Raw genomic sequence first — 24467 nt, 5'->3', positions numbered from 1 at the left:
ATTAACAGGCTAGCCGCTTATTGGAAATCACACATACAACACTTATTGGTGATATTAGCAGTTAGCATGAAAATGTGCCTCCATTGACGTAAAACTTTTCAACATTTTTGTGAAATGTTGCTGTACTGACAGGAGTTCACTAACTCGATGAAAAGATTGGTATCAATTAGCTATTTAGCCTAGCTTATCACAAAGCCTCGACATGGAGACATGAAACTGCAAACCTCCGCCAACATTTTCAAAATTGCCATGTTTAGCCGACATGTTGTATCTTGCTAGCTAACCAGAATATGCTTAGCATCTAGGTTTTGGCACTGTGAACAGCTATTGTTTAGGCTAACATAGCGACACATCACAGAGCTAGCTTTCAAAGAGAATAAATGTCTCTGCATTAGTAGGCTATTAGCTCTGATGTTTTACCGCAAGCTTACCAATGGAGAGAAATATAATTTATTCCTTTTTTGCACCGCCCCCTCTTGACTTTAGCTTTAGTGAACTGTAGCTTAGGAATGTCTTCATTACTCATTCAGGCCACCAAGAAAAGCTACATTCATCGTAAAGGTGAGATTTAGAAGAAGACAAGAAGAAAAAAGCAAGATGGATCCGCTGCTACTCATTCAGTAGTCAGATTGGCCGGAGTGACTCTGACCCAAATCCACCCCTGAGGTTATACTCGTGACGCAGAAGAGTTTTGAAACACACTCAGCGAGCTCAGCCTTCATTTGACTTTGGAGTGACTTTCAGGCAGCAATCTTTTGGGGCTCATTAAATGCAAGCATGGAGAACAGATGCCCACTGGTGAAGGGTTTTCGATTCTCCTCTCCCACCTCTGCCTACAAACAAGATGTGCTGTTGCAGTGAAGCAAACAAATAAGCTGGTCTGTCTTTGTAATAAGTGGCTTACTCATGTCGGCGCCGTCCAAAGGCGGCCCTGTGAGGATGTGAAGCTGTTTGTAAAGATGTAAAGTGGTGGGTATGCTGAAAAACCCTTTACTATTGCTGATAAAACTACCTGTTAGTTATATTCAATAATGAAAGTGTTTCAACTTCTCATTTACTCACCACAAAGACAAAGCTCCCTGTTTGTATTGCGTAACCATTGCAAAAATAACAAAAAACTAGATGGTGCTCCTTCAATTTTTTATTTCACAAAAATACCTTTACTGACACTCATAAAACCCATCTTTGAGTGTTGGTGTGGGAATGATGTGAATTGCATCATACAGTAATGATAACTTGCCACCTGAAGTCAGAAATGTGAAATGATATAGCAAAGTCTGAATAAAGCATGATAGCTAGAGAGGAAAAAAAATGCTCATTAGCTATGGAAACCCAGGTTGAAGCCCTATTTAAATTCCAGGGAGTCTGGATCATTAGCCATGTGATGCAATTACAGTAAAGCTGAATTAATTTCTCAATCATAATAATTGAAATAAATGCAAGATAATGAGGAATTGGAGCAGAGAATTGTGGAAGTGTTGCGAAACGTCAGCAATTATGCCAGTCTTCCCTGCGTGCAGCCTGACGCGTGGACCGAGACGACCTCCCCACCCAAATCACATTCGAGTGAAGACGATTTTGAATGCGTGCCAGGTCTAGCTCGCACACGTGGTGGCAGAGCCTCGGCAGTCTCTCAATGGGGACAGTCAATCAATACGAACTGATTACATGATTGGATCCCCTGGGCACCAAAACTTCATCAATCAATCACGCCTCCACCTTCCAGGCAGCTGCGCCTCTCCAACCGTCAGCTCCGCCAGCCAAGTATGAAGAAGGGAGGGCGCAAATATGTGCAAATGTGCAAGTGTGTGTGTGCGTGTGTGAGCTTATGTGGGTGGGAGGGTACATGCTGGGGGGCACAGAGAGGGTGGGACGTCATCTTGCACATACAAAAACACAAAAGTAACAAGCACAATAGTGACACTGGATTGTCTGTTTATTGCAGATCATAAGAGGACACAGTTTGTCTCTCACAGGTCATTACCTCAACACTGAGCACAATCCTCTCCTTTAAAGAGTTATTTTACGGAGAGATTTATCTCACAGCTAAGCTTCTTTCTCTCTCGCCCGTTGTCTGCTTTCTTTCTCTTGCCCCGTCTTCTCTTGCTCCTGCTCTTCCTCCTCCTTATCCTATTCCTCCTCTCCCGTACCACAATCCCACACAGTAATGGAGCCGGTTTACATTATTTTTTTCCCACACTCTTCATTTCATAAATAGCACAGATAGAAACCAGAGCGTGCAAGTATTTCTGTGGTGAAACCATGTTTGAAAAACACCCAAACAATTGTCCTCGAGAAGGACAGACACTGAGCCATGTCTGTTTTTAGTCGGGTATGATGAAGTTGAACGCAGACCAGGGGTGCAGGGATGAGCTCAGGCAAATACTGACCCATCGCGACTGATCCGTGGTGTTTGATTTCAGCGGATTTAAAAGTGGTTTTATCATTTAAAACAGGGCTGACCAGGCAGGAGACCTCTGGGAATACAACAGGTCCTCAATCTCTCCTTAAGCCCCACAGCTCCATAATGAGAGTAAGGCGGGTTTAATTGGTTTTATAATGAGCTTGCTTGTAGGAAGTGACACACAAAGTTGCACACACACATGCACATACTCACCTGCGTGCACAGACATGCAAACAAAGACGAGGAGATACACACGGCGAACTCACTCTTTTGTTTGTTGCACTCATTAAATTTGTAGTTGTAAATAGTGTGCATAATCACTTGCTTAGTCAATACACCGGCATGGATTATGGCATATCAGGAACACACATCCGGTATGCAGCAATCCATATAGAATAAACTTTTATTGTTCAACTGAGGCAGAAAAAAATGTCTTTGGTCTGTTCACAAGATAAAAACACCATAACTAACAGAACAAAGATCTCTCATAATTAAGTTTATTGTAGTTTGTTGATCCATTAGTTGCATTAGGGATAACAGAACCGGTGTAGATCTCTTTGTTTGCTTGGGGAATTATATAGTATCGCCCTGAAGGGAGCAGCTCAAACTCAAGGTGGAGGGAGCGTGTTTTGTCATTAATGATTGACAGGGCCATCCTATGTACAGCTGTGCTGTAAAGGTCATCTGTGGTTTCTGTTGGTGGCCTACTATCTTCCCTGCTGTCAACAATCCTGGTCAGCTTGTCTCTGTTTACTAAAGTCAAGTGTCCATGCCAGACAGATATAGTATTTATATGAACCTCCATTTTATCTTGTCAGTTTAAGTATCCGGAGAAAATCCAGAGATTTAACATACTTTTGTTTAAACTTAGGCCCTTGTAAAACCATTATTTTACCATTACTATTTTTATTATTATAAATGTACTTTGTGTATTGTATCACTGGCTGTTTTCGTCCTATCTGTGAAATATGAAAGTTTTGTCATTTTCTAATTAAAATGAGTAAATAAATGAACTGAGCCACATACATCTTGCTTGTTCCATGCTACATGCAAAGTAGGACCGCCACTACTGCAGTCCAGAAACTGTTTGGTTACTGCCAAGAACACCAGAAGAAGAATAGCTTCTGCACTTCAGCAGTTTAGTTACAACAATAACAGTCTATGTACTCCACGTACATAAAGACACATGGTCGAATCCTATCCATGAAGTACAGCGAGACAAAGATGTTATCGTTGTGACAGCCCATTGCTCGTGTCGCTCCCTCACCCATGCAGATAATTCAGTAACTGGACTGATCAGGGGTCAGATACATGTTATAAAAGCTCAGCAGACCTTCTGTGTGATTATGCAGCGTGTGTTACAATCACTTTTCCTTTCGCTTTAACAAGACACAAAGAATGACGACTTATTTCATTCTCATTTCAGTGTCACTTCAGCTGCAGTTGACCCTGTGAGTTTTTGCACAGAGCACTCACAATTGGATTTCAATCCACCTTGAACGGTTCATGGTTGCATTTGCCCTCAGCAAAAAAAAAAAAAAAAATATATATATCAAAAGATCTACTGCCCGAGATGCATACATGAAGTGTGAATGGGGTCTTGTTTAAGCAGATGGGATATTCTTTAAGGTCAGAATCAAGGACTACATGTTTTCCACAAACCGCAAAAAACCTCTTTAGAAAATTCAAGCAGGCTCCTCTTGTGTGGTCCATGTCATGTAACAGAAGAGCTGAGCTGATTTGCCATTACTACCACATGTTCGTATGACCTCAGTGAGTTTATTCTCTCTTCCCAGCGTCTCACAGCTGACAAGGGTATATATAACCCATGAATAATATTTAAGCCAATAAAAGCAATATCCTTTCTGCTGCTGAAATTCCCTTCGCAGAACCTGCCGTGGATACGAACAACACAGCTTAGCATGGCTTCCACAAACAGATATGTAACCTGAGCCCATGTGCTCTTAACGAAAACAGCCTCCCTTTCCCAGTTTGCATCTCAAATGCTCGGCTGCACTCTCATCCTGTGAGAGCCAAAGAAAACAAAAAACCCCCGGACTTCTAAGATGTCACTTGGCTTGAGTCGGGTTGGCTCCGTTGTAAAGCGGCCAGACCTTGCATGAGCAATACACTCACCCAAATGTCTCCCCCGTGAGTATTTGCATGTGGGGTTGATTTTGAGTTTCATTTCAGGCGATGATTTTATTCATGCTGAGAGGAAGTATGCACGTAGATGTCCCTGAACCCCTGATTTTCCCCTGTAGGTTGGGAGACCTTGTAAGGCAGATGATTGCTATGTTTATGTGTTAATGCCCATCCAATCTTAAAAAACTGTGTCCATATGTGGCCAGCCGGTCTGCGCCCTCCGAATTCACCCAGCTAACCTAAACATATGGATGGTGACCCAGGAGGCATGGAACACTCTGTTCAACCAATCATTTCCAATCTGCCACTCTGACAAGGTTTCATCTGTCCCTGAAGACCGGTCTGTCCGACTTGAACTAAACATGAGGTTAGCTCACTATCCTCCAACATTCTACAACAAACTTGTCTTTTTCAGTGGAAATCATTGAGTCCTCCTGCATGCAAACATCTGATTTACAGTAAAAATGTTGTTTTTCATATAAAACCACCAAAATGAAAGAAGTCACAACGAGGAAACCACACATAAATCTTCCATTACACTGGGAAAGGGGCACAGAATGAAAATACACGCAAGACTAGCCCTAAAGTAGATGTACACAGATTTTGGCACAGGCTTGACTCAATTTTGTGACACGGGGCATGCAGCGACATAAGGTCCAGACAACTGGCCACCTTTAAGGTTGAGCGGCTGTGCATATGGTCCGATTGAGGATGACAGCCGAGGAGAGTGGGCATTGATTAGCCCGTATATCCATCGCAGCTCTGTGACTGCTAATGAGACGACGCTCAGGATAGAGCTGAGCTGCAGCGGCTCGTGAAAATGAAGAGCGTTCAGGGGAGGAGGGGTCACCGGGGTGGAGATGTGTATTACAGGACAGCACTAATCATTCAGCCATCACATTAACTACAGTCACAAAGAGAAGCGTATTGATCACAGCCACTAGAGCCGCTGTATTCTGGCAAGCGCCCATACCAAAACGCGATTACCAACTGGGTCGGAAGAGAGGTCATGGCGTGTGTGTTTTTTCTTTTTTTCTTTTTTTTTAGGGTTATTGTTAAAAGCCTTCCAGTTGCAGCAGCCAAATTTTCAGTGCGCCCTAACCTTCAGCTGCATGGCAAGCTTCCAAGTCTTCATACCACAATTTCTACATGTTGACCACAGTCTCCTCTCAGTCTCTGCATGTTCACTTCTTTTCTCTCTCCTTGAGGACATGGTTTCCTGTTCTCTGTTTCCTGTCCTCCTCCGTACGCCTCCCCGTCCCTCCAATCATTCCCATTGTTTGTCAGGTTCCCATGGCCCACCAACAAAAGCAGTGGGAGGGGGACAGTGGAACAATTCATGGCACCCGTATGGTCTTCATTTTCCTGACCGCAATGCAGTCACGGTCCTCGTGTGTGTTTCCATTCGTGTGACGGAGCAGGAGAAAGAAAAGAATCAGAGAGGACAAAGAGAGCGGCTAAATAAAACTGTGCTCAGGAAAAGCAGAGGGATGGACACCCTTCTGTTTCATCACAAAAACTGCTTCTCTTAATGCCACTTACTATTCCAGCTACACTGAGACATCTAATGGCGTTCCGCTCTGAAGACTTGTACCCTCGGGTCCACCTCCTTTCTTGCGGTTATGAAAATCCTTTCAATTTAGCGTCAAACACACCTGTTCTGCCTGTGCCCCTCCCCTCCTGTGAAACTCCATTCTAATGATTTCAATCACTAAATCTCCCATCCTGGCCCCCTTTAGAAACCGTGACTTTGAAAAGTCCAAGTCATTTAGCCGTGCACTGGAGAATTTCTCCACCGGTCAGCTCTCAATAAGCTATAATGAATCCACTATTTGCACAAGAGAGTATTTGACTAAGGCTTTATTTGCCGCGGGCTTAACATTTTCAACCATTTCTAGGGAAATGCTGCAGGGTAGCTTCGACCACTGAGGTAATGTGCCGGTCTGTCTTTATTTAGTTCGACAATGTGTACATGAACATGAATTATATTCACCAGCACTGAGCTAATACAATGACCGAACAGCAAAGGCAGCAGTGGCTTGCTCATGAGCAGCGCTGAGACACCTGCAGGGATCAAATTTGTGATGCTTCAGTTACGGGACAGTTTCTCCCCTGTCGAGGGCTTCGTCTACCTAAGGTGAAATCTTCTGGCACACATTTAAGGGTTTAATCATATATAAAAAATATTACCGCCAGTCTTAATACACTCTCTAAGTCAAGGAAGTATTCGGTTCCACTCGGCATGCCATTATAGTCCTTCTGAGCATTACTGTGCTCTGCAGAAACATTTCCTCACAAAATCAATTCCACTCAACACCTGTTATGTGTTTGAGGATGTCACAGGGTAAGCATAGGTATAAAGTCAATCTACAGTGTATTTGCTGCTTACTGACTTGCGAGGCTACAGTAGAATAGAGAGAAAAATCTGCTGTCCTTCATATCTTTTTGGAGATACATAATACTAACAGATCATACTAATCTAAGCCACATATAAAACTAATACTTTTGACTGAGGATAAATTAAAAGAGCCTCACTGTAGTTGAGGCCAGAATGGAAATTGTTTTGTGGTCACATGCTCTGTACACTGTCCAATTATACACTGCATGACCAAACTCATTTGATCTGCCTACACAGAAGAGGAATTCATAGTTAAAAGGTTACAGCATGGCAACGAAGCACATAGCAGCAGCAGCTAACATGCAAATTCCCAAAAATGTAACAGCACATCAGGGCTACATGGTGAAGGAAATGGAGACTTCAAGGACTGTAATTGGTCAGCTTGAGTTGCTTGTGTCTTCCCCCGCGTGTTTCTGATGCTGGTGGAAGTTGTTGAGAGTGAAGACAACATGGACAGGTTGAAGAAAAAAACGCAATCTGCTGCTTTTCATCTACCAAAACCGTTTCCACTGCAAACCCTCTGTTGCTCTATTTCTCAGTGAATGGAAGAATTTCAACCCAGCGATTGCATTAGTCTCCTATTCTGTAATTAGAGAAGGCGAACCTTTCCATGGTCGCTCTATTGCACAAAGTGGATGAAAGACAGTAAACACAGTTACTGCTGCGAATGTAATTAAAGCATATATATAAGCAATATGTACATCTGTGCTGTGGTGGTTCTGCCAGCAGAAGCTACAGCAGGCCTGTAGTTAACCCTTTGCATCATCCTACTTAACACAAAGCGATGCTACTCAAGCACAGTGATGAGTATCTTTACTGATTCAAATCGATGACTGTGAGTCACTCTTTTTTTTTCAACGTGATCATCAGTAAGCTATCATGTCATGTCAGTGTCTTTCTGGTTCAGGTTTGTTTCAGTTAAGCACAAAACTAGGCCTTGATGACCTCTGTTTATCACCTGTCTGCTACAGAGCTGTTGCACCATGAATGTTTCTCTAGCTTTTGGTCTTCTTAAAGCTTTTAACCAGAAGGTACCATACATTAGGTTCAGTGTATATAACTAAGCTGGCAATGCTTCTCTCAGTCATCAATTAGGGGAGCTTTAATGCTACAAGCAAATGACTGATTGACAATGACTCCCACAGTGACATGTATGGCATTTATCCCGTTGCAGCATTGTTCACACCTTGGGAGTTGCTGAGGTCACATGTGAGCTGTTGACAGCCGGATGGGTCAAGGACTCACACATTCACAACATGACTCATCCATTATCACCCATTCACACCATGACTTATGTGACCCTAACAACTCCCATGATGGCCCGGTGGGTCGACGACTAACATGTGACCTCAATGGCTCCCAAGGTGTGAACGGTGCTGCAAGAGGATAAATGCCTGGGACACCACCACCACCAGTCAGTTAGAACTGAAGAAGACTCCTGGATGAGAGGCGAAACCTTTGGAAAACACTTAGAAGTACCATGACCTGGATGAATGAGAATCTTCACTGACTTAAGTCAAAGTTGACCTTCAGTTTCACAAGGGACATGAACAATGCCTCCTGTGTGAAAGTCCTGTTTGTTTGACCCATCCAACCACCTCCTCCATATGTAGACTTTCTTGCTCTTTGTATATTTCACCCGCGTTTCGGATCACATGAGCAAAGCCACACCACCAAACCTAAATGCACATTATGGTAGTAATAAATGGTTAAAACCCATGACTGTGCTGACTGAAATGCTAATCTTGCACTCCCTGGGTCCCACTAGCATTCTGCTAACAAGTGGAAACTGTGTCATCAGTGCCACTGAAAGTTGTATCTATCTGCGCCTCCTGCCTTGAGACTGGAACATACTTGAATAAGGATCGGTAAGAGATAATGGCTTTTACCTGGATTCACCTCATTAGTGTACGTCATTCAAAGTGTAAAAAAAAAAAACCCTTTTGTATTCAGTCCAGAGTTACCAACAGGGTCATATTACTCAGCTAAAATCAACCACACAAGGCAACAAAACTGTAGCAGATGTTGATAGAAATGTCCTGTTATATCTGGACTAGGAGTGGCCTAATCAAGAGATGTTGATGGACACATCCATATGCTGCATCAAGCCTGGGTGGTGAGACTGTTGGTTATCCCCGTGACCTTTCACCCCGGTTACACCCTTCCTGTGGCAGGCTTGACCTTTGCAATGGCCCTGCTGCCGGAGTGATCCCCTGATGGCATTTATTGTCATGCCCCATTTCCACTCAGCCTGTCCATTTGGGGGTGATGGAATAGGATTTGAGAGGTGACCCCTGCTCCTCGGAGGCTCCTGGGAGTCTGAATCATGGCTGCACACTCTGTCAGTGTAATGACAAACTCTGGCCTTAAGACACTCGGCACTTAAAGCAGTAATGATGGATTTCTCAGTCTCTTCGCCCAAACATGCTGTTCACCTCCTAAGCACATGCAAAATCTAAGTTTTTGCTCTGTGTTATTCTTGGTCTTTTTCCTCTTTCCTCGTAAAGCTGTTCCTCTATCCTTTTCTCACTTAAGATCTGCCTTTTTACCTCTGTCTTTATTGCTTTTTCCCTTTGCCATGCTTCTGTCTTTGTCTCTCACAGTTTCTCTTTTTCTCTCTTTCTGTGAGACTATCTTGTCTTTTTCCCCAATGGCTCATCCAATGAAAGTGCTGCAGTGATGCTATCTGTGCTCCCAATCTGGACCCGTGCGTGTGGTGTGTCAGACAGATTGCTCTTCATAAGACTGAGGCCCCCAGGCTAATGTCACAACAGTCCTCTCGCACATTTCCTCAGTCAGTTGCATGCTGTACGACTGTGCAGTAAACAGAGCCCGCGGTGCTACCGAGTCAATCCGGTTAGATCAAAGAAGGAGCCTTATAGGAGCTTGATTATAATATATCATTACAGTTTGCATTTGAAATGAAACATGACGGACAATGAGCTAAATCAACTTCATGAACCTCTCAGAAAGAGGTCATCTTATGTCTTTGATCCTGGTGTAAAGGATCCTGCAGTGGATGCAACACATTCACAGCATATTTTTGTTTGCCTGCCTACCCTGTCACGTTAAAGTTGTTGTTTTGTGAGTTTTACGCTGGGATCAGACTACATGAATCTTGCTCTAATTTTGAGACGATTTTCTCATGGCCGACAAATTGCCATCGCTGTTTATGAATGACAGTCGGTTGTCTATACAGTAGTCTGACGTGCTAAACGACCCGTTGTGCAGCATCTGGGATGCTAAAAGTCTAGCATGTCAGAATTGTTTTTGTCTAGACATGTTCCTGAGCGTTTACCAATCAGGTGCTCTCTCCAGAGCACAGTCAGGTGACAACCATGGCAAAGAAGTGAAGGAGGAGGGATGCTGAGGTTGCTGCTGTCAGGTGGGACAACAAAACAGGAGAAAACCCTGCCCATACTGTCCTCTGCGTGCCACCCAGGAGCGCTTCCACAGCCATCCGCCAGCAGCACACACAACTTCAACTCGTCATCGACATCTGAACTCGTGATCGTAGAGTAAGATGTGCCGCGATTGGTCAGGATCATGCGACTGCTCTTGCCAGTCACCTGACCAAGACTAAGCACGAGTTTATAACACAGCAATCCCTTGATCTGACACGGTGACCATCGTCAAAGACAAAAAAATCACATAGTCTGATCCCAGCATTAAATTGTACCTCGGCATATCATAGTTTGCATAAAGAGGTAAGCATGCTTTAGCATCGCAAACCCCCTCCCCTCACACCTTTCTGACGTCATAATTGGGGGATTTTGTCCGACCGTTTTGTAACTTCATGAAACAGAGAGTCTGACAAGCTTTGGCGGCTGACCGGGTGTGTGGAGTTCAGTGTCGTCTAGAGCTGAAAGGATTAGTCGATTCATTTTTCCAAGCACAAAACACCAAACATTGTCTGATTTTAGCTTCTCATATGTGAGGATTTGAGGATTTTCCTTGTCATAGATGATATTAAGCTGAATATCTTTTGGTTTTGGATTGTTGATTTCGATCAAATCCTGTATTTTGGGGTGCATTTTTTTTCACTATTTTCCTTTATTTTTTGGGCAAAACGATTAACCTGTTAATTAAGAAAATAATCAGCAGATTAATCAGTAATGAAAATAATGATTGGTTGCAGGCATGAAGTACTCAGGAATTTTACTTTTTTTCATCCTTTGCTCACTTTTTGAATGTACAAACACAACTTCAACACTATGAATGCCTTTAAGGTGAGCCTCTCTGATATTATGCACCATTATCTCCATTTTATCATTTCTCATCCTTCCCCATGACAGCAGGCTTTCTTCCCTCCTAATCAGAGTGTGGCCGTCCAGAGCAGCCGTAAACACTTTTGCCTTCAGATGTGGTCGGACACGTCTTTTGAACTAGTTCCTTTCAATCATAACGTTGCGTTTACACCTGTCAGTACTCTGTATTCATCGTCAATCCCTGCACTTGATGATGCAAGCATAGTCGAGCAGCAGGAAAAGACTCCATCTCTTAACCAGATTAAGTTAAAACCAGGAGAACCAAACTCACATTTGGAAGATGCAGGGACATAATTTAGATTTGAAATGAGAAATATTAAAGCTAGACATTTAAGGATAAGGCTGGCGATTCTATATTTTTCTCATTGTTAACAAATCCAATGAAAAGACCAAAACCAATAATGCTTTAGTCAATCTCTTAATGCTTTTAGAATTCCCCAGCCTGTCTGGCACTCAGCCCCCTTTGTTCCTGCTGACTTAAATCTTTAAAAGGGAAAATCTAAAAACTAAAGCTAAGTCATTTCCTAAAACAGCTGGGCGCTGTAGTTTTTAGCAAACGTTACTCAAATGGGAGTATAAAGTGCATTTGTTGCGGATTATTTTCAGACGCAGATTTGGTGTGGTGGTGAGAATATAAGGCAGCAGAACGGTGTATGTGGGATGACTCAAAATAAACAACAGCGTGTGTTCATCGTAATGAAGGAGCATGTCACCCACTGCAACACTGTGGCTCACTGATGTGTTTTTTAATAGTCTTTGCACAGCAATGGAGGTCTGTGGCACAGAGGAATATCAGCTATATCAGGCTTTAGATACACAGGCAATACTGATAGTCATAGTTGGACACTCATTGTTGGTTTGAGCTTTTTCACTGGATTTCTGACAAAAAGAAAATGTAGAATATCCCTTTAAAAAAGGAACACTTACACTAGACTAAAACTTTGAAACCAGGAAAAAGAAACGCACAAAACATAAAATAGATTTTGAACTCAATAAAGAATAAAATTTAAAACAAATTTGACTTTTTAGACAAGAAAATTGTTATTGGAAATCATTGTATGACAGTGAGAACACTTATAAGTCTAATTGTTTTTAGAAATATGTAAAATGAATGTGTACACAGAGACTATGTTCTAAATCAGTGAAGTGGTCCTTTAAGTACTTTGCAATGCTAAAAGCTATTCATACTGAAATCCACCTGGACGGTGTTAAACAAGAGGCACTAGAGCTGCATAATGTCCTTTTACTAATACAACTAATACAAAGGAGTTGAAGGATTAGGCATCAAGTGGTCATGGGTGGAAATTTACATCGATTTGTCCTCATCCAGGAGCTGGTTCAAGCGCAACATGTAGCGCTACATGAATTCTGCACCTTTGTTCAGTTGCATAATGTCCCACCATAATCACCATTATCTATTAAACATAACCACTCCTGCTAATTAGACCATTAATTGATCAGATTATTGCATTAATTAGTGTTAATGGATTAAAGATCATTATTATATAAGTGTGCCATGGCGGTGAGACACAAAAGCACTGGGTGATCAGTGGTGTGTTTCTCATAGATAACATCATAGTATTGTACGTTTCTGTAAAACCATGGATATGTTAAATTTGTACGTATAATACAGATCATATCAGAATTTATGCAATAGGTATCAAAGTGATAAACCCCGAGCAGACCTTAACAGCAATGTCACAACATAAAATTGAAAACTGAAAGTAACGAATGTAAACTTTGAACTTTAAGAAAGGTTCTACATATCTGTGGGTTTGCATAAATGCCAAAATCTCTTCCGACAATTGGCTTGATGATGTGAGTGATATAAGACATTAAAAGGACATTCCACCAATTTTGCACATGAAGATCAGCTAACCTACAACACAGCCTGTGAAATAGGTCTGAGAAAGTAACTCCACTGATGTCACGGTTATGTCATCCGGGATTATCTTGTCTTTGGCTCGGGCCCTTCAGATTCTTAACAGAGAGCCTGCGATATAAACTGTGGACATGTAGGCATTAATGAGACAGCAAGGTCTAACAAAAAGATGCTCTAAGTTGTATTATGGGAAGTGTAGATTTCAGTGTTCTTGCTATTTGCCTCCTCCTATGAGGACCTAAATGTGAGGATATCTCTGCCTCTGCTGCATTAACTTTGACTTTTTGCCGTATGTCTCTCACGAGTCCACAAACTTTATGGAACTGCAATATTAAATCACTGGAGTACGACTTTAATTTTCTGCTTTAGATTTTGTTGTCAGTCCCTCGGCATCATCATTTTGCTTTAAACTCAATGTATTTTTGCTCATGCCTCATCAGGTCAAGGATTTGGGGGAGTGCCTTGAATTTTCATACAAGATACAAAGAACACTTCTAATGATGTTTAGAAGTGTGTAAAATTAATGTCAAATACACAAAGATCTCATAATTTAGCATAGCCTGATAATCAGGCTGGATTGATAGATCATTGTGTTCAAGGGCAGGTGGGCTTTTGTTTGACTTTACCCAAATGAACCAGTAATGAGCGACACATTCGTCACGCGAACATATTGTTTAGTTGACATTGAAGCTGCATAGCAGTTGCAAAAAGCTATTTACAGAGTGATCATAGAGATGTGTCAGTTTAAGAGTTGCTTTTTCTGTTGGTCTTGATGCTTGTGACTGATGCAACTTGCACACCTACATCAGTCTCATCCACATGTTTTATGCAATTTTTCTGGTACTAATTTCAATGTCAATACTGTGGTCCCTAACCCTAACCCTAACCCATTAATAATGGTCAGTTCTTGCCAAAAAGGACTCAAACACAAGCAGTCAAAGCTTAGCTTTTGTAGGCTGGACCAACCTGGGTGTAGGTGAAACAGCCATGTCTGTGATTGGCTCTGGGAGGCTGTTTACAAATGATCTGATTGGGCTAAAACCCTGGTATTCTTGTCTGAGGTGGAGATACAGTTTTCAATTCTGTTTATTTAACATGGTGTAACAGAAAATGATGGTTCAAACAAATCTATATAGGCTATGGCAACATGTTTCGACATTGTTGTAGTTGAGCATTGGGGTTGTACAGTCATGTTACTTTCTGCATGACTGCTGTTTTACCACCCCACACTGCACAGTGTTAAAATCACGCATGGCAACAATGACTTGTCAACAATGACCATTAACAGCGCCTCTTTCTGTGCTAAAACCTCGGATGAACAATTAGTCTACAACGATGCAAAGTGTTGCCTACTGGCTTCAGTAGTCAACTAGTCGACTATTCTGTGTAACCCGTAGTGGGCAGTGACTCTGAGGTCTGGGACCAGGCTAAAGTTTTCATTGTGTTACAGGAACAGGAAGATAACTGTCAGAAGACACAGAGACACCAATGGCTCACCAACAGCATACTCAAGGAATCATTGTGTTTCGAGTAGATGAGTGAAATCATTTTTCATCAAGAGTATCTGGTTGCATCTCTTGAGAATTATAGCAGTTCACTGTAAACTACCAGACAATCCCTGAGTACCTCCTGAGTATCTGAGTTCAGAGTGAAAGAAGGCAGACTGAGCTTGTCTTGCTCCACAGTGGCTGTTAGAGGAAGACAAAGCTCATGAGGTAGAGCGGTCGTCCACTAATCAGAAGGTTAGTGGTTCGATCCCTGACTCCTACATGTCAAAGTGTCCTTGGGAAAGATACTGATGATGGTGCCATCAGTGTGTGAAAGCTGACTTGTGTATTCTTTGAATGGCCGGTAAGACTAGAAAAGCGCTACATAAATGCAGTCCATTTAGTGTATCACTGCTCTCACCTTCTTCAGCCGTCCACTCCTGGTCCCCAGGAAGACCACACTGTGTCCATTGTAGACGTAGGAGGTGACAGAGGTCAGCCTGTCCCTGTTCTCAGTGTACACCGTCTGACCCGACACCAGCTGAGAACCCCCCAGGGGCTGGTTTATATCCAGGCCACAGAAGTGATCATCGATGGGAACAGGCTGCATGGAGAGAGGGAGGGATGGAGAGACGGGGTTGGGGGTGGAGATGAAGAAGGCATTAAAAGCGTGAAGGCAGAGGGGTGTTTTTTGGGAAAAATGAGGGGAAGAAAATGGGAGAGGAGGTGAAGGGAGGGAGGGATAGAAAAGGGGAGAGAGTGAAGGGAAGGAGGAGTGAGGATGACAGTTATAAGGAGGGGAGGTGGAGGTAACGAGAGAGAGGGAAGAGCGTAAGTGGGAGCCAGAAAAATGACTGCGATCACTGCAGACACATGCGAATATAAGAGGGGAACTCAAACTGACTTCTGGTAAGCACAACATGCATTAAGTGCACGTTTTCCAGGGTTAAAAATGGCTACTTCCAAAGGGCTTGGGCTGCTGCGTTTATCAACAAGCCTCGGAGCGGGCGAATTTGCAGAGCAGACTAATTGCCGATGGCAAACACGAGAAACGCTGTGTATTTTGCGCCTGTTTCTGTGATTTTTGGATCGCTTGATCTGACATCACACAAACACACAGCACAAGAGATGTCAGGTTTTGATTAAGCATCAAAGAGAGCATCATGCTAAGCAGTCTTGTTACATCTACTAACATGGACCTCAAACCTTTGCTAATTGCCTGTCACTCGGTGTATAAATCTACCTTTGTAGGGCAGCTAATTTCTTATTTCACATCTCCTACCTCTCATGCACATGTTAGTCCTTACTGTGCTTTTTCTTTCATCAAGCGACGTGCTTGAGCTTTACTGAATGTGATCAGTGAAGTGAATTTCATATCACACCCGACCTTACTCCTAATGAGCCATTTTCTTTTCTGGCTAGGATGTGAGCATTCAGCTCTTCTCTTTTGAACCAAAATATAGTCCGAATACGTGAATATTTGTCATTTGAATATTTGCTGCATTCCATGGTCTGAAATTGTGCATGAATGTTTAACTTAATATCTTTTGCAACTGCTTCGGAAGGAGCATCAGAAGATATTAGTGATTCGTCTTTTGAACAGATGTTCGGGATCTCCAGAGGATTAATCCTTCTGACTTTTGCTGTAGCACCACCACGCGGTTGGAATTTTATATTTTTTGTGGAATGTCTCGCCAATTTTTGGATGGATTACCGTGAAATTTGGTACATACATTCATTTTCCTCTCAAGCTGAATTGCAATTACCACCAAATAGCCTCAGAACTAACAGCACATCAGCCACAGCTGTACTTGATGTGCAGTGCAAATTATCAGACTTTACACACTAACACCAGTTAAGTCGGTTGAGTGCTAAGATGGTGAACACGGTAAACATTATATCTACTACGGATCAGCATGTTAGCATTTGCATTTTGAGTGTATTAGCATGCCAAAATTAGCATTTAGCTTTAAGCATCGACTTGACTAAGGACAGCCTCACAGAGCGTGGCTGTAGGCTCTTTTGTCTTATTACACCAGTAATTAGCAAATTCTGAAACTGGCATTTTGTATCTTTCTATGAGTCTACCATTTACAGTAACAAATGCCAGCAAAGCAGAAAAATTAAACCATCTTCGTGTAATTAAGTCATTTTCTTAAGATAAGCACATCTAAATAATCTTGACACATCAAGGAATATATAAGATACCAGTATCGTTCTCAAAAAGCTGTATCGGTGCATCTCCAGACACACTTGGCGCATGCTATTGATCTTTCACTGAGTAATTAATCATGTAACCAAAGCAGCTCAGTATCTAATGATGTCTTAACAAAGCTGAACCATTGCATTTCATTTACAGTCCATTTTAGATCTAAAGCCCTTTGGTTAACTGCAGTGAGAGTTAATTATTACATTATTATGTGTCTCTGTCCTCCCTCAGTTGCTTTTATGAATAGCATTACATCTTCTTTGTTTGATGGCATGGTGGAATCAAAGTACATGTTGGGAACCACCGGAGCAACGGATGTGATGGATATCATTGTTTTCATGGTTCGCTTTCAACTTGTTTCCATGAAAGCCACTCATTATGCAGAATTAAAGCTTTCACAAAGACTTGGACATTTACAAGAAAGCCCTTTTCTCAAGATCAAGAACAGGTCTCAGAGGGTTCAAATACTGCTGACAGCGACAAGAGGAAGGAGGGAGATAGGAAGCGGGAGAGAGAGGGAGGAGAAGAAGGCGGGAGTCAGTGCCCAATCTCCTCCAGCTCTTCTGCTCTCGTGGGATCCTGAAAACCTGAATGGCACAGCTTTGGCTGCCAGCCTATCACCTATTTAGGCTGCAACTTTTATTAAATCAGCGTGGGTTTCAATCAAATGGATCACCAGCCTTTCTCCTTTTACAGTCCACCTACCGCCTTGGTGCACTGCACGTCCTTTCCCAGCAGCCAGTGCAGCTCCAGGTTTCCCTCTCCCTGGTAGCAGGACTGCAGCCGCTCCTTGATGCGCGTGTTGATGTCTTGGATGGTGAAGACGCAGAGAGCGGAGTGATCAGGAGGGTCGTGGCACTGCTTCTGTCCCTTGGAGAACACGGCAAAGAGCACGTCCTCCTGGGCGCTGATGTTGAGCGACTTTGCCAGAACCCTGCCGGCTTTGGACAAGTAGGCCGCTTGCAGCAGACGGTACTCCTCGCCTCTGTGTACGCAGCCCACAGGAAGTGACACATATGAGTGGAACTTCTTGTCACCTTTGCAGAGGCGGATGATGCGAGAGGTGTAAAACAGGTCGCCAGGGGAGGTGCCAGCGGGCATCCCATTCTCAGGCGTCTCCGGCTGGACGGTCATGAAGTAGACGAAGCCGCCGCTTGCGAAGCCGTAGATGTAGTAGATGTCAAAGTGTGGAACAAGAGCCAGTGTGTCTGAGGGGATTTTAATGAGAGAGGAAACAAAGTCAGTGTGAAGTTCGTAGTCCAGCATGGCCGAGGACTCCGGGTCGCGAGGCAGCTTGCGGCTGGAGATAGTTGGGAAGTAGTCCTGTTTGCCACCGACGGCTGTGCCGATGTACAGAGTCGCATCCTGACCCTGTGAGGGCACAACAACCCCGTACATTGTGCCTGTCTGGTTGTCACTGGACAGGTAGTGTTCTTTCTTGTGCGTGGGCTCCACGAGGATGAACAAGTCATCCAGCCTCATCAGCTTGCAGACGCCCTGGTAGAGACTGCCGCAGGCCAGCAGCCGGTTGTGAGAGTAGTCGATGAGCAACAGTTTGTTAACGTTGTCAGTGGAGGCAAGAGGCTCAGAACAGGGCTGGACAATCAGTGGAGGATAACAGGCTTTGTTGTCATACTCTGGCCCTGTATCATGGGACACCAGGAGGGCCAGATTAGCAGACAACTTGTAGATTCGGTTGACAGCTCCGACGTACAGATTCCCAGTAGACTGATGCACTGTCAGGTGGTTCAACGACCACTCCCTCCTCTCTGATTGGAAGGTGTTCAGAGTCTGTCCAACAGTCATCTTTTCGTTCACAGAGATTAGAGTCAGTAGCCACAGAGCCAGGGGCCATGACATGACCTTAAGAGGACCGTGACCTTTAGTGAGGCCGCAGTAAGTCCATCCTTTATCCAGGCACGTTCCCATCCCCACAGGGCTCCAAAAAATACCGAGCTCAGACAAAACACTTGGGATCGTGTGTCAGCAAGGAGCAGGATTGAACTGAAAAAGATGAGCTGAAGTGTGGTCTTGTGATCTTCACATATTTCTGAAAGAGAGAAGAGAGATATTTGTTTTAAACTCAAAAGATCCTTGATTCCTTCAAGGATGAAAAACTGCTTTCACGGTATCATTAAACACTCCATCTACAACCCTAGAAATATATGTGCTTGTTTTCCCTTCTATCACTGCTTAGTCAGACACATGAGACATCAAAGAAACAAGTAATCATTTGTTCAAACTGTCTCCCCATATTTACTAGCCCGAGAGATGGTCCAATATTCCCCCTATCAACAGGGGGGCTCATTGTATTCGGCTCTCTGTAAGAGAGAACTAACTGGCCTATTACTTGAACAAAGCAGTGACACGCTGTAGCTGTGCCTTCCCTCTGTTTGGGCGGCTAATTAAATGATCCAAATGTATTAATTATGCACCCATATTTTGGGCTCCCTGTTTTCCTTTCTCCCCTCCACCTCGTTCCTTTAAATGGTTGAATCCAGGAGGAATTAATCACTCTCCACTGCGGCCGACATTCCTAAATTAATCAGGCTTTTTCCAGGGATGGCAGGGAGTCATTAGAGATTCAGAACCAGGCAGCGTCAGCCCTCACACTTCCCTGTTTAATTTCATTAGCATATTTTATGTAGATGCTTCCAGGGGACAAACAACCCTCATACACATGATGGACTGTAGGACGGACGAGTTAGACGAGTGACAAAGGATGTTTGATGTGTTTTTTCCCCCTTGTCATAACTATTGTGTGATGTATGTTGCAGTTTGATGCCTGCTGTTTCTCAGACAAAATAACCTAATTTGGAACAAAAAAAGCGCGTTGCTGCCTCAAAAGAAAGACAGATGTTTAGTGAAGGCAACACAAGGCTCGTAGATAAAGTGGCTTCACATACGACGTTACTTCATCGAAGTCCATTAATGGAGTAATAAAACTGCCTGCACTGGAGGACGGACCATAAATTAAGACACCTACATCACCCTAAATCCTGTCAGTGTGCCACCAGAAACCTCTCCAATCTGTCTTCCAAAGGCAGTTTCTATCCGTCCCCCCCTTTGTCCTCTCCTTTGCCACATCAGCAGCCCTTTTACACTCCTCTAATAATTTAAAAAAAATCATTCAACCACCTTCAGTCAAATTTTCTCTCATGATATCCTGCCAAGTGCTAGAAGGCTTCAGCTTAAACGCAACTGTGTTTTTTTTTGGCTGGAGCTACGTAAACGGGGTGTTTTCTCAGCGAGACTTCCCGGTGTAAGTAAAGGTTAAATGAAGACAGCCGTGTCAGAGCCTAATGTGAGGGTCACGACGGGTTGGGTGCTCTCCGCTGGCCGACTAACAGGACGTCCGGCTGAGTTGAGCGGGAGCCAGGGACGGAGCGGATGGACTGACACTGAGCTGGCTGGGCCGACTCCAGCTCCACTCCAGCATCTCCTGTCCATCTGTCCCCACCAGGCTCACACCGGGGGACAAGTCACTCGAGTGTCTCGACCTGCTCTGCTCAATTTGGCAGGCGCCGTGTGAGCAACCGTACCAGTAATTGGCCACCAAAGAGTAACATCTGTCACGCGGAATTGCTGAATTTAAATCTGAAGTTTGTTTGTTTTTCTCTATTTCTAATACATGACATTTACTCAGACCTTTATGAATCAACCTTAGTCATACCCTGCTTATCTGTCTTTATTTATCCCTGCTTCAAATGTTAGATGCCAGAAGCTTCTTCTTTTCTGGTGTTGACCGTTTTTTTTTTTCCAACTGGACATGAAAACTGTGTTTGCTTTTACTACTTCTCAGAAAGCTGAGATTTGGCAGGACATGCTGGCTCTAATATTTACAGCTTCTTTATTTTGGGTAAAATGGTGTCCAGCAAATTCCTTCTGAAAATCCCTCAAATCATCTGCTTTGCAAGCTGATGAGTCCCCGAACCAGTTTCTGTGTTGATGTAACCACAATTTTCTGTCATTTGTCCTTTTCATGTGAAAATGCCATTAAAAGAGGACTCTGGGATTTTGAAATGTTTCAGAGGAAGCGGTGACAGTCCGTCATTTTGACGGCCTGTGGGTAAACTAAAATATAAACTCTTTGCAGCATTCGTGTGTTTGTTTCCAGTGAACCGAGCTGCGTAAACCTGAGGTCAGCGGAAACCTTTACTCCCCGGAGTGCAAACCTTTTTCTAAATCTTTCTTCTGCTTATTGATGTAGGCCTTTTAGTGAGAAGGGGATGCAGGACTGGGATGTAATGTAGGCTATTAAAGAGCTGTTTGAAAGTGGGCGGGTTAGATCACAAAAATCTGACTCAATCCTTTGTGCGGATTCTTGAGCTGCAACAAAACGGAGCAGACAAGTTATTTTGTGTTTACCAATTCACAAAGGGCCGTTTCTACTTTGTGACGTCCAGCAGAATCCCATTACTTTGAATTTCTCCTGTTCAAATCACACCACAAACTTTCAGGTGAAGACCTCTGGCGTCATTTGCATTTTGATCTTATCAGAAGCGCTGGTCTCGGCTAGAAATAATTAATACGACGGCGCTCTTGAGGTCCAACATAAATAGCAGACAAAATGACATTTGAGAAGCCAGGTTTGAGTCTGGCATGACCTTAAAGAGACACCAGCAGTGCCACCCGGAGGTTAATTCAGTGTTGGGAGTCTCCAGTGAAACCCTCAAAGGGATTACAAAACCAGGCTAAAAACAAGAAGAGAAAATAGGAAGTGCTGGTGGCAAACGAAGCCAGGCAAGCATGCAGGCAAGCAACAGCCTCATCGTTTCATCCATTTCTGTTCTCCCGGCTTTAGTCACGTCTAAGGCGTGCAGTCATGCTGCTCAGTGTTTACCCTGGATTATAGAGACAACTCTTTGCCCTGCGCAGTCCTCCCTGCTGAATTCTCCGCCTCGCCACTCAGACACGCTCCAGCCCAGACGTGACTCATTCACACTCACACACAGGAACACGGTTTGCTGAGGCCTCTGGGGACGCGAGCTCTCAGCGGGGACCAATAACAGCGCAGAAGAGGGAGAAGCCGGCCTCTTGTGCTCCACAAACACGACCCTTTGACCTGGATCGAGATCGGTGGGACCGAAGCCATCCTTTGGGTTCGGCTTTTATTGGGGTGAAATGCTGTCATAGCTTCTGTAGCGCCCTGTTAGGCATGATTCATGGCACAGAAGGGATGGTTAGCTTTTTTCTAGCCCTTGTTTGTTTGACCCATCTGCCATCGGAGATGAACTAAAACGTTCATAGGGGATATTTCTTTGTTAGGATGTCTGTGTGCATCATCTTCACTGCTCGCTCAGGTTCGATAGCATGAAGCGGGATTTTCTCAGTGGCTAACATTTTCCTTCTGGTAAATTCCAAAGTTGCTGTAAATTTAGTGTAAATTAATAGTAGCTGTCATGAATAATACCACTGATGGTGTGTTCAAAAACTTGAGGTTGTTTTTTTTTTCTGAAGATTGCACCATTTAAACCCTGTTTAAACCCAGTGGATAATGTCAAAACTCACAGCTATCTTTATTCTACAAGCATTCACATTTTCAAGATATTACATTTTCAAGCACCAGCAATGAGATGGCACGACGTGATCTTTTCACTCAAAAGAAAGGCAGATTTAGAAGGAACAGCACAGTGCTCAAGTTTATCTTGTTTACGTTTGGATTATAGATTTGTGTGAGATCGGGAACACTGTCAACAGACTACGCCATGATCTTTCTAAAGGTCAGGAGAAGCATCTCTGCTCTCACGCTTAGTCAACAATGGGAGTCACTGTCACTCGTATCAGAGGTGATAAAAACATTTTTTTTGTTGTTTTTTGTGGCCTAGATTTATATGACTGCACAAAAGCAATAATGGTATAAGACCACGGGGGCGGAAAAGTGTCTGAACTACAGTAGTCATAACAGATTCTGTCCTCATGATTACAAGCCGGCAGGGCAGGAACACGCAGGGGTTTTTTTTGTGTCAGTAGGTTCGCCAAGACGGTGCTGGTAATGAAAGCTGAGAGTTTATAAAGTTTGTGGAGATCATCTCAGGGGAAAGTTTTTGGTTGCAGCACTTCCGGGTAATGTATTGCAGAATGTTTCCGCTTGTGGTATCTGAACTCCCGTGGCCTGATGGGATACTTTTGTCTGGGGTTTTCAGCAAATACACATGGACGAGTCATTGGGGGGGGAGGGCCAGCGTTGTACACATTACACATGAATGAGTTGGGAGGGCGCCAGCCGCAACATAACTTGACTTCCAAATGAATAAATGAAGGCAATTAGTAGATCTGTTTACAATGTTGTGGAGACAGAAGTAGGTCAAACGTGGCAGAGACAGGAGGGAGGAGGGAGCCAGCAAGCCAGAGCCAGGGGCTGTCGCTGGTACCTACAGTGATGAGTCGGGGAATTAGGACATGAAAATGCCGTCTTTATTAACGATGACTTATAAATGAATGTCATACCGAATCACAAGGGACCTGTGGGGTTTATTAGGAAAAACAATGTTTTGTGATCAGTCCACCGTGTTTTATCTGTGGCTGCATTGTGGAGTTGCCCAGGGCGATTGGCCCCGCCTCATAGGGCCCCTCTACAGAAACCCAGAGCCTCAGAGGGCATCATGTTTAGCGTAGGGGGGCTCACACTGCAGATACCCACAGGATATCTCCACTTTGATGCCGCACAGTGAAATTTCGTGACAGTTGGCCTGTGGTTAATCTTCATCATTATGATCTACAATGTAAATTCAAACAGCAGTGCTTCCCCCAGACATTTCTCTCAGTCAAAGGGGGAAAAATCTTACAGCCAGTATTTAGATTAATGATGCCAACACTTTGTGATGCTAGTATTCTCTGGAAACCAGTGCGAATGGCTGTAAATTCATTCAGTTTTGTTGTCAGCTCTTCTGCCATGTCTTTGTCATTATTTTGTCTCTTTTTTTTTCCATACTTGTTGTTTAGTTTATTGGTCAGTGCAGATATTGCACACGTTAGGACTCTCCAGCCAGCCACTAATCTTGATGGTAGAGCAGAGGAGGAAGTCTGCAGGGAGCAGTAAAACAACACTATGTCATCGCAACACGCTCTGCTCTTAATAACTGCAGGATGCTGCGAGGGACCTGGGCAGAGGCAAATGTGACATAGGGGACCAATTCCAACACATCGCCACAACACAGTCAGCAGCCTCCTCTGCAATGCATGCCATTATCTCAGGCCGCATGCATTATACATGCAGATACAGTACTATGTCTAAAATTGCTGTTAAGAGCAGGACCAGATGAAGGGCACTGCTGCCACAGTCAGATTTAACCATGCATGCCTTTCTCCTCCCTTCCCTCTTCTCAGCTCTGTCTCCTCTTCCATAAATCTCATTGTCGGTCTTCCCTGGTTAATGGTGACCTCAAGCAGGCTCCTCTCAACTGCCGAAGCTCTCGTGTTGCATATATGATGAGCGTAGAGGGGAAAGTCAAAGTGACCTCCAGCACTGTGATGAAAACCCATGCAGCTCGAGTGCAATAGAGGGTCTTCTATAATTCAGTGACCGCAGAAGAAGACAGAGCGAGCAAGCTACGTTTTCTGTGGAGTCACACAGCATGTGCGTGTGAGCCGTGCTGCAGCGGCTGCCCGGCACCCCTCGTCATTAATGTCGCTTAAGTGCAAGAAGAAGAAGAACAAGGGGTAAACAGAGGA

At 43.7% G+C, this 24467-nt stretch overlaps 1 protein-coding gene across 1 annotated transcript in view; it reads right to left on the bottom strand.

Moving 5' to 3' along the window:
* Window positions 1-18722, bottom strand: part of LOC121612296 (plexin-A2-like) — a 62513-nt gene extending 43791 nt beyond the window's left edge. Inside the window, exons 1-2 of the mRNA XM_041945093.1 lie at window positions 17499-18722; window positions 15006-15188 (exon numbers count right to left, since the gene is read on the bottom strand). Coding sequence (XP_041801027.1) covers window positions 15006-15188; window positions 17499-18722 — 1407 coding nt within the window. The remainder of the gene's footprint in view (window positions 1-15005; window positions 15189-17498) is intronic.
* Window positions 18723-24467: the final 5745 nt, after the last annotated feature.

Source organism: Chelmon rostratus, chromosome 2, assembly GCF_017976325.1.
Source record: "Chelmon rostratus isolate fCheRos1 chromosome 2, fCheRos1.pri, whole genome shotgun sequence".
Classification (NCBI taxonomy): Eukaryota; Metazoa; Chordata; class Actinopteri; order Chaetodontiformes; family Chaetodontidae; genus Chelmon; species Chelmon rostratus.
The sequence above is the reverse complement of the archived record's forward strand: the minus strand, read 5'-3'. Positions and strand labels throughout refer to the sequence as shown.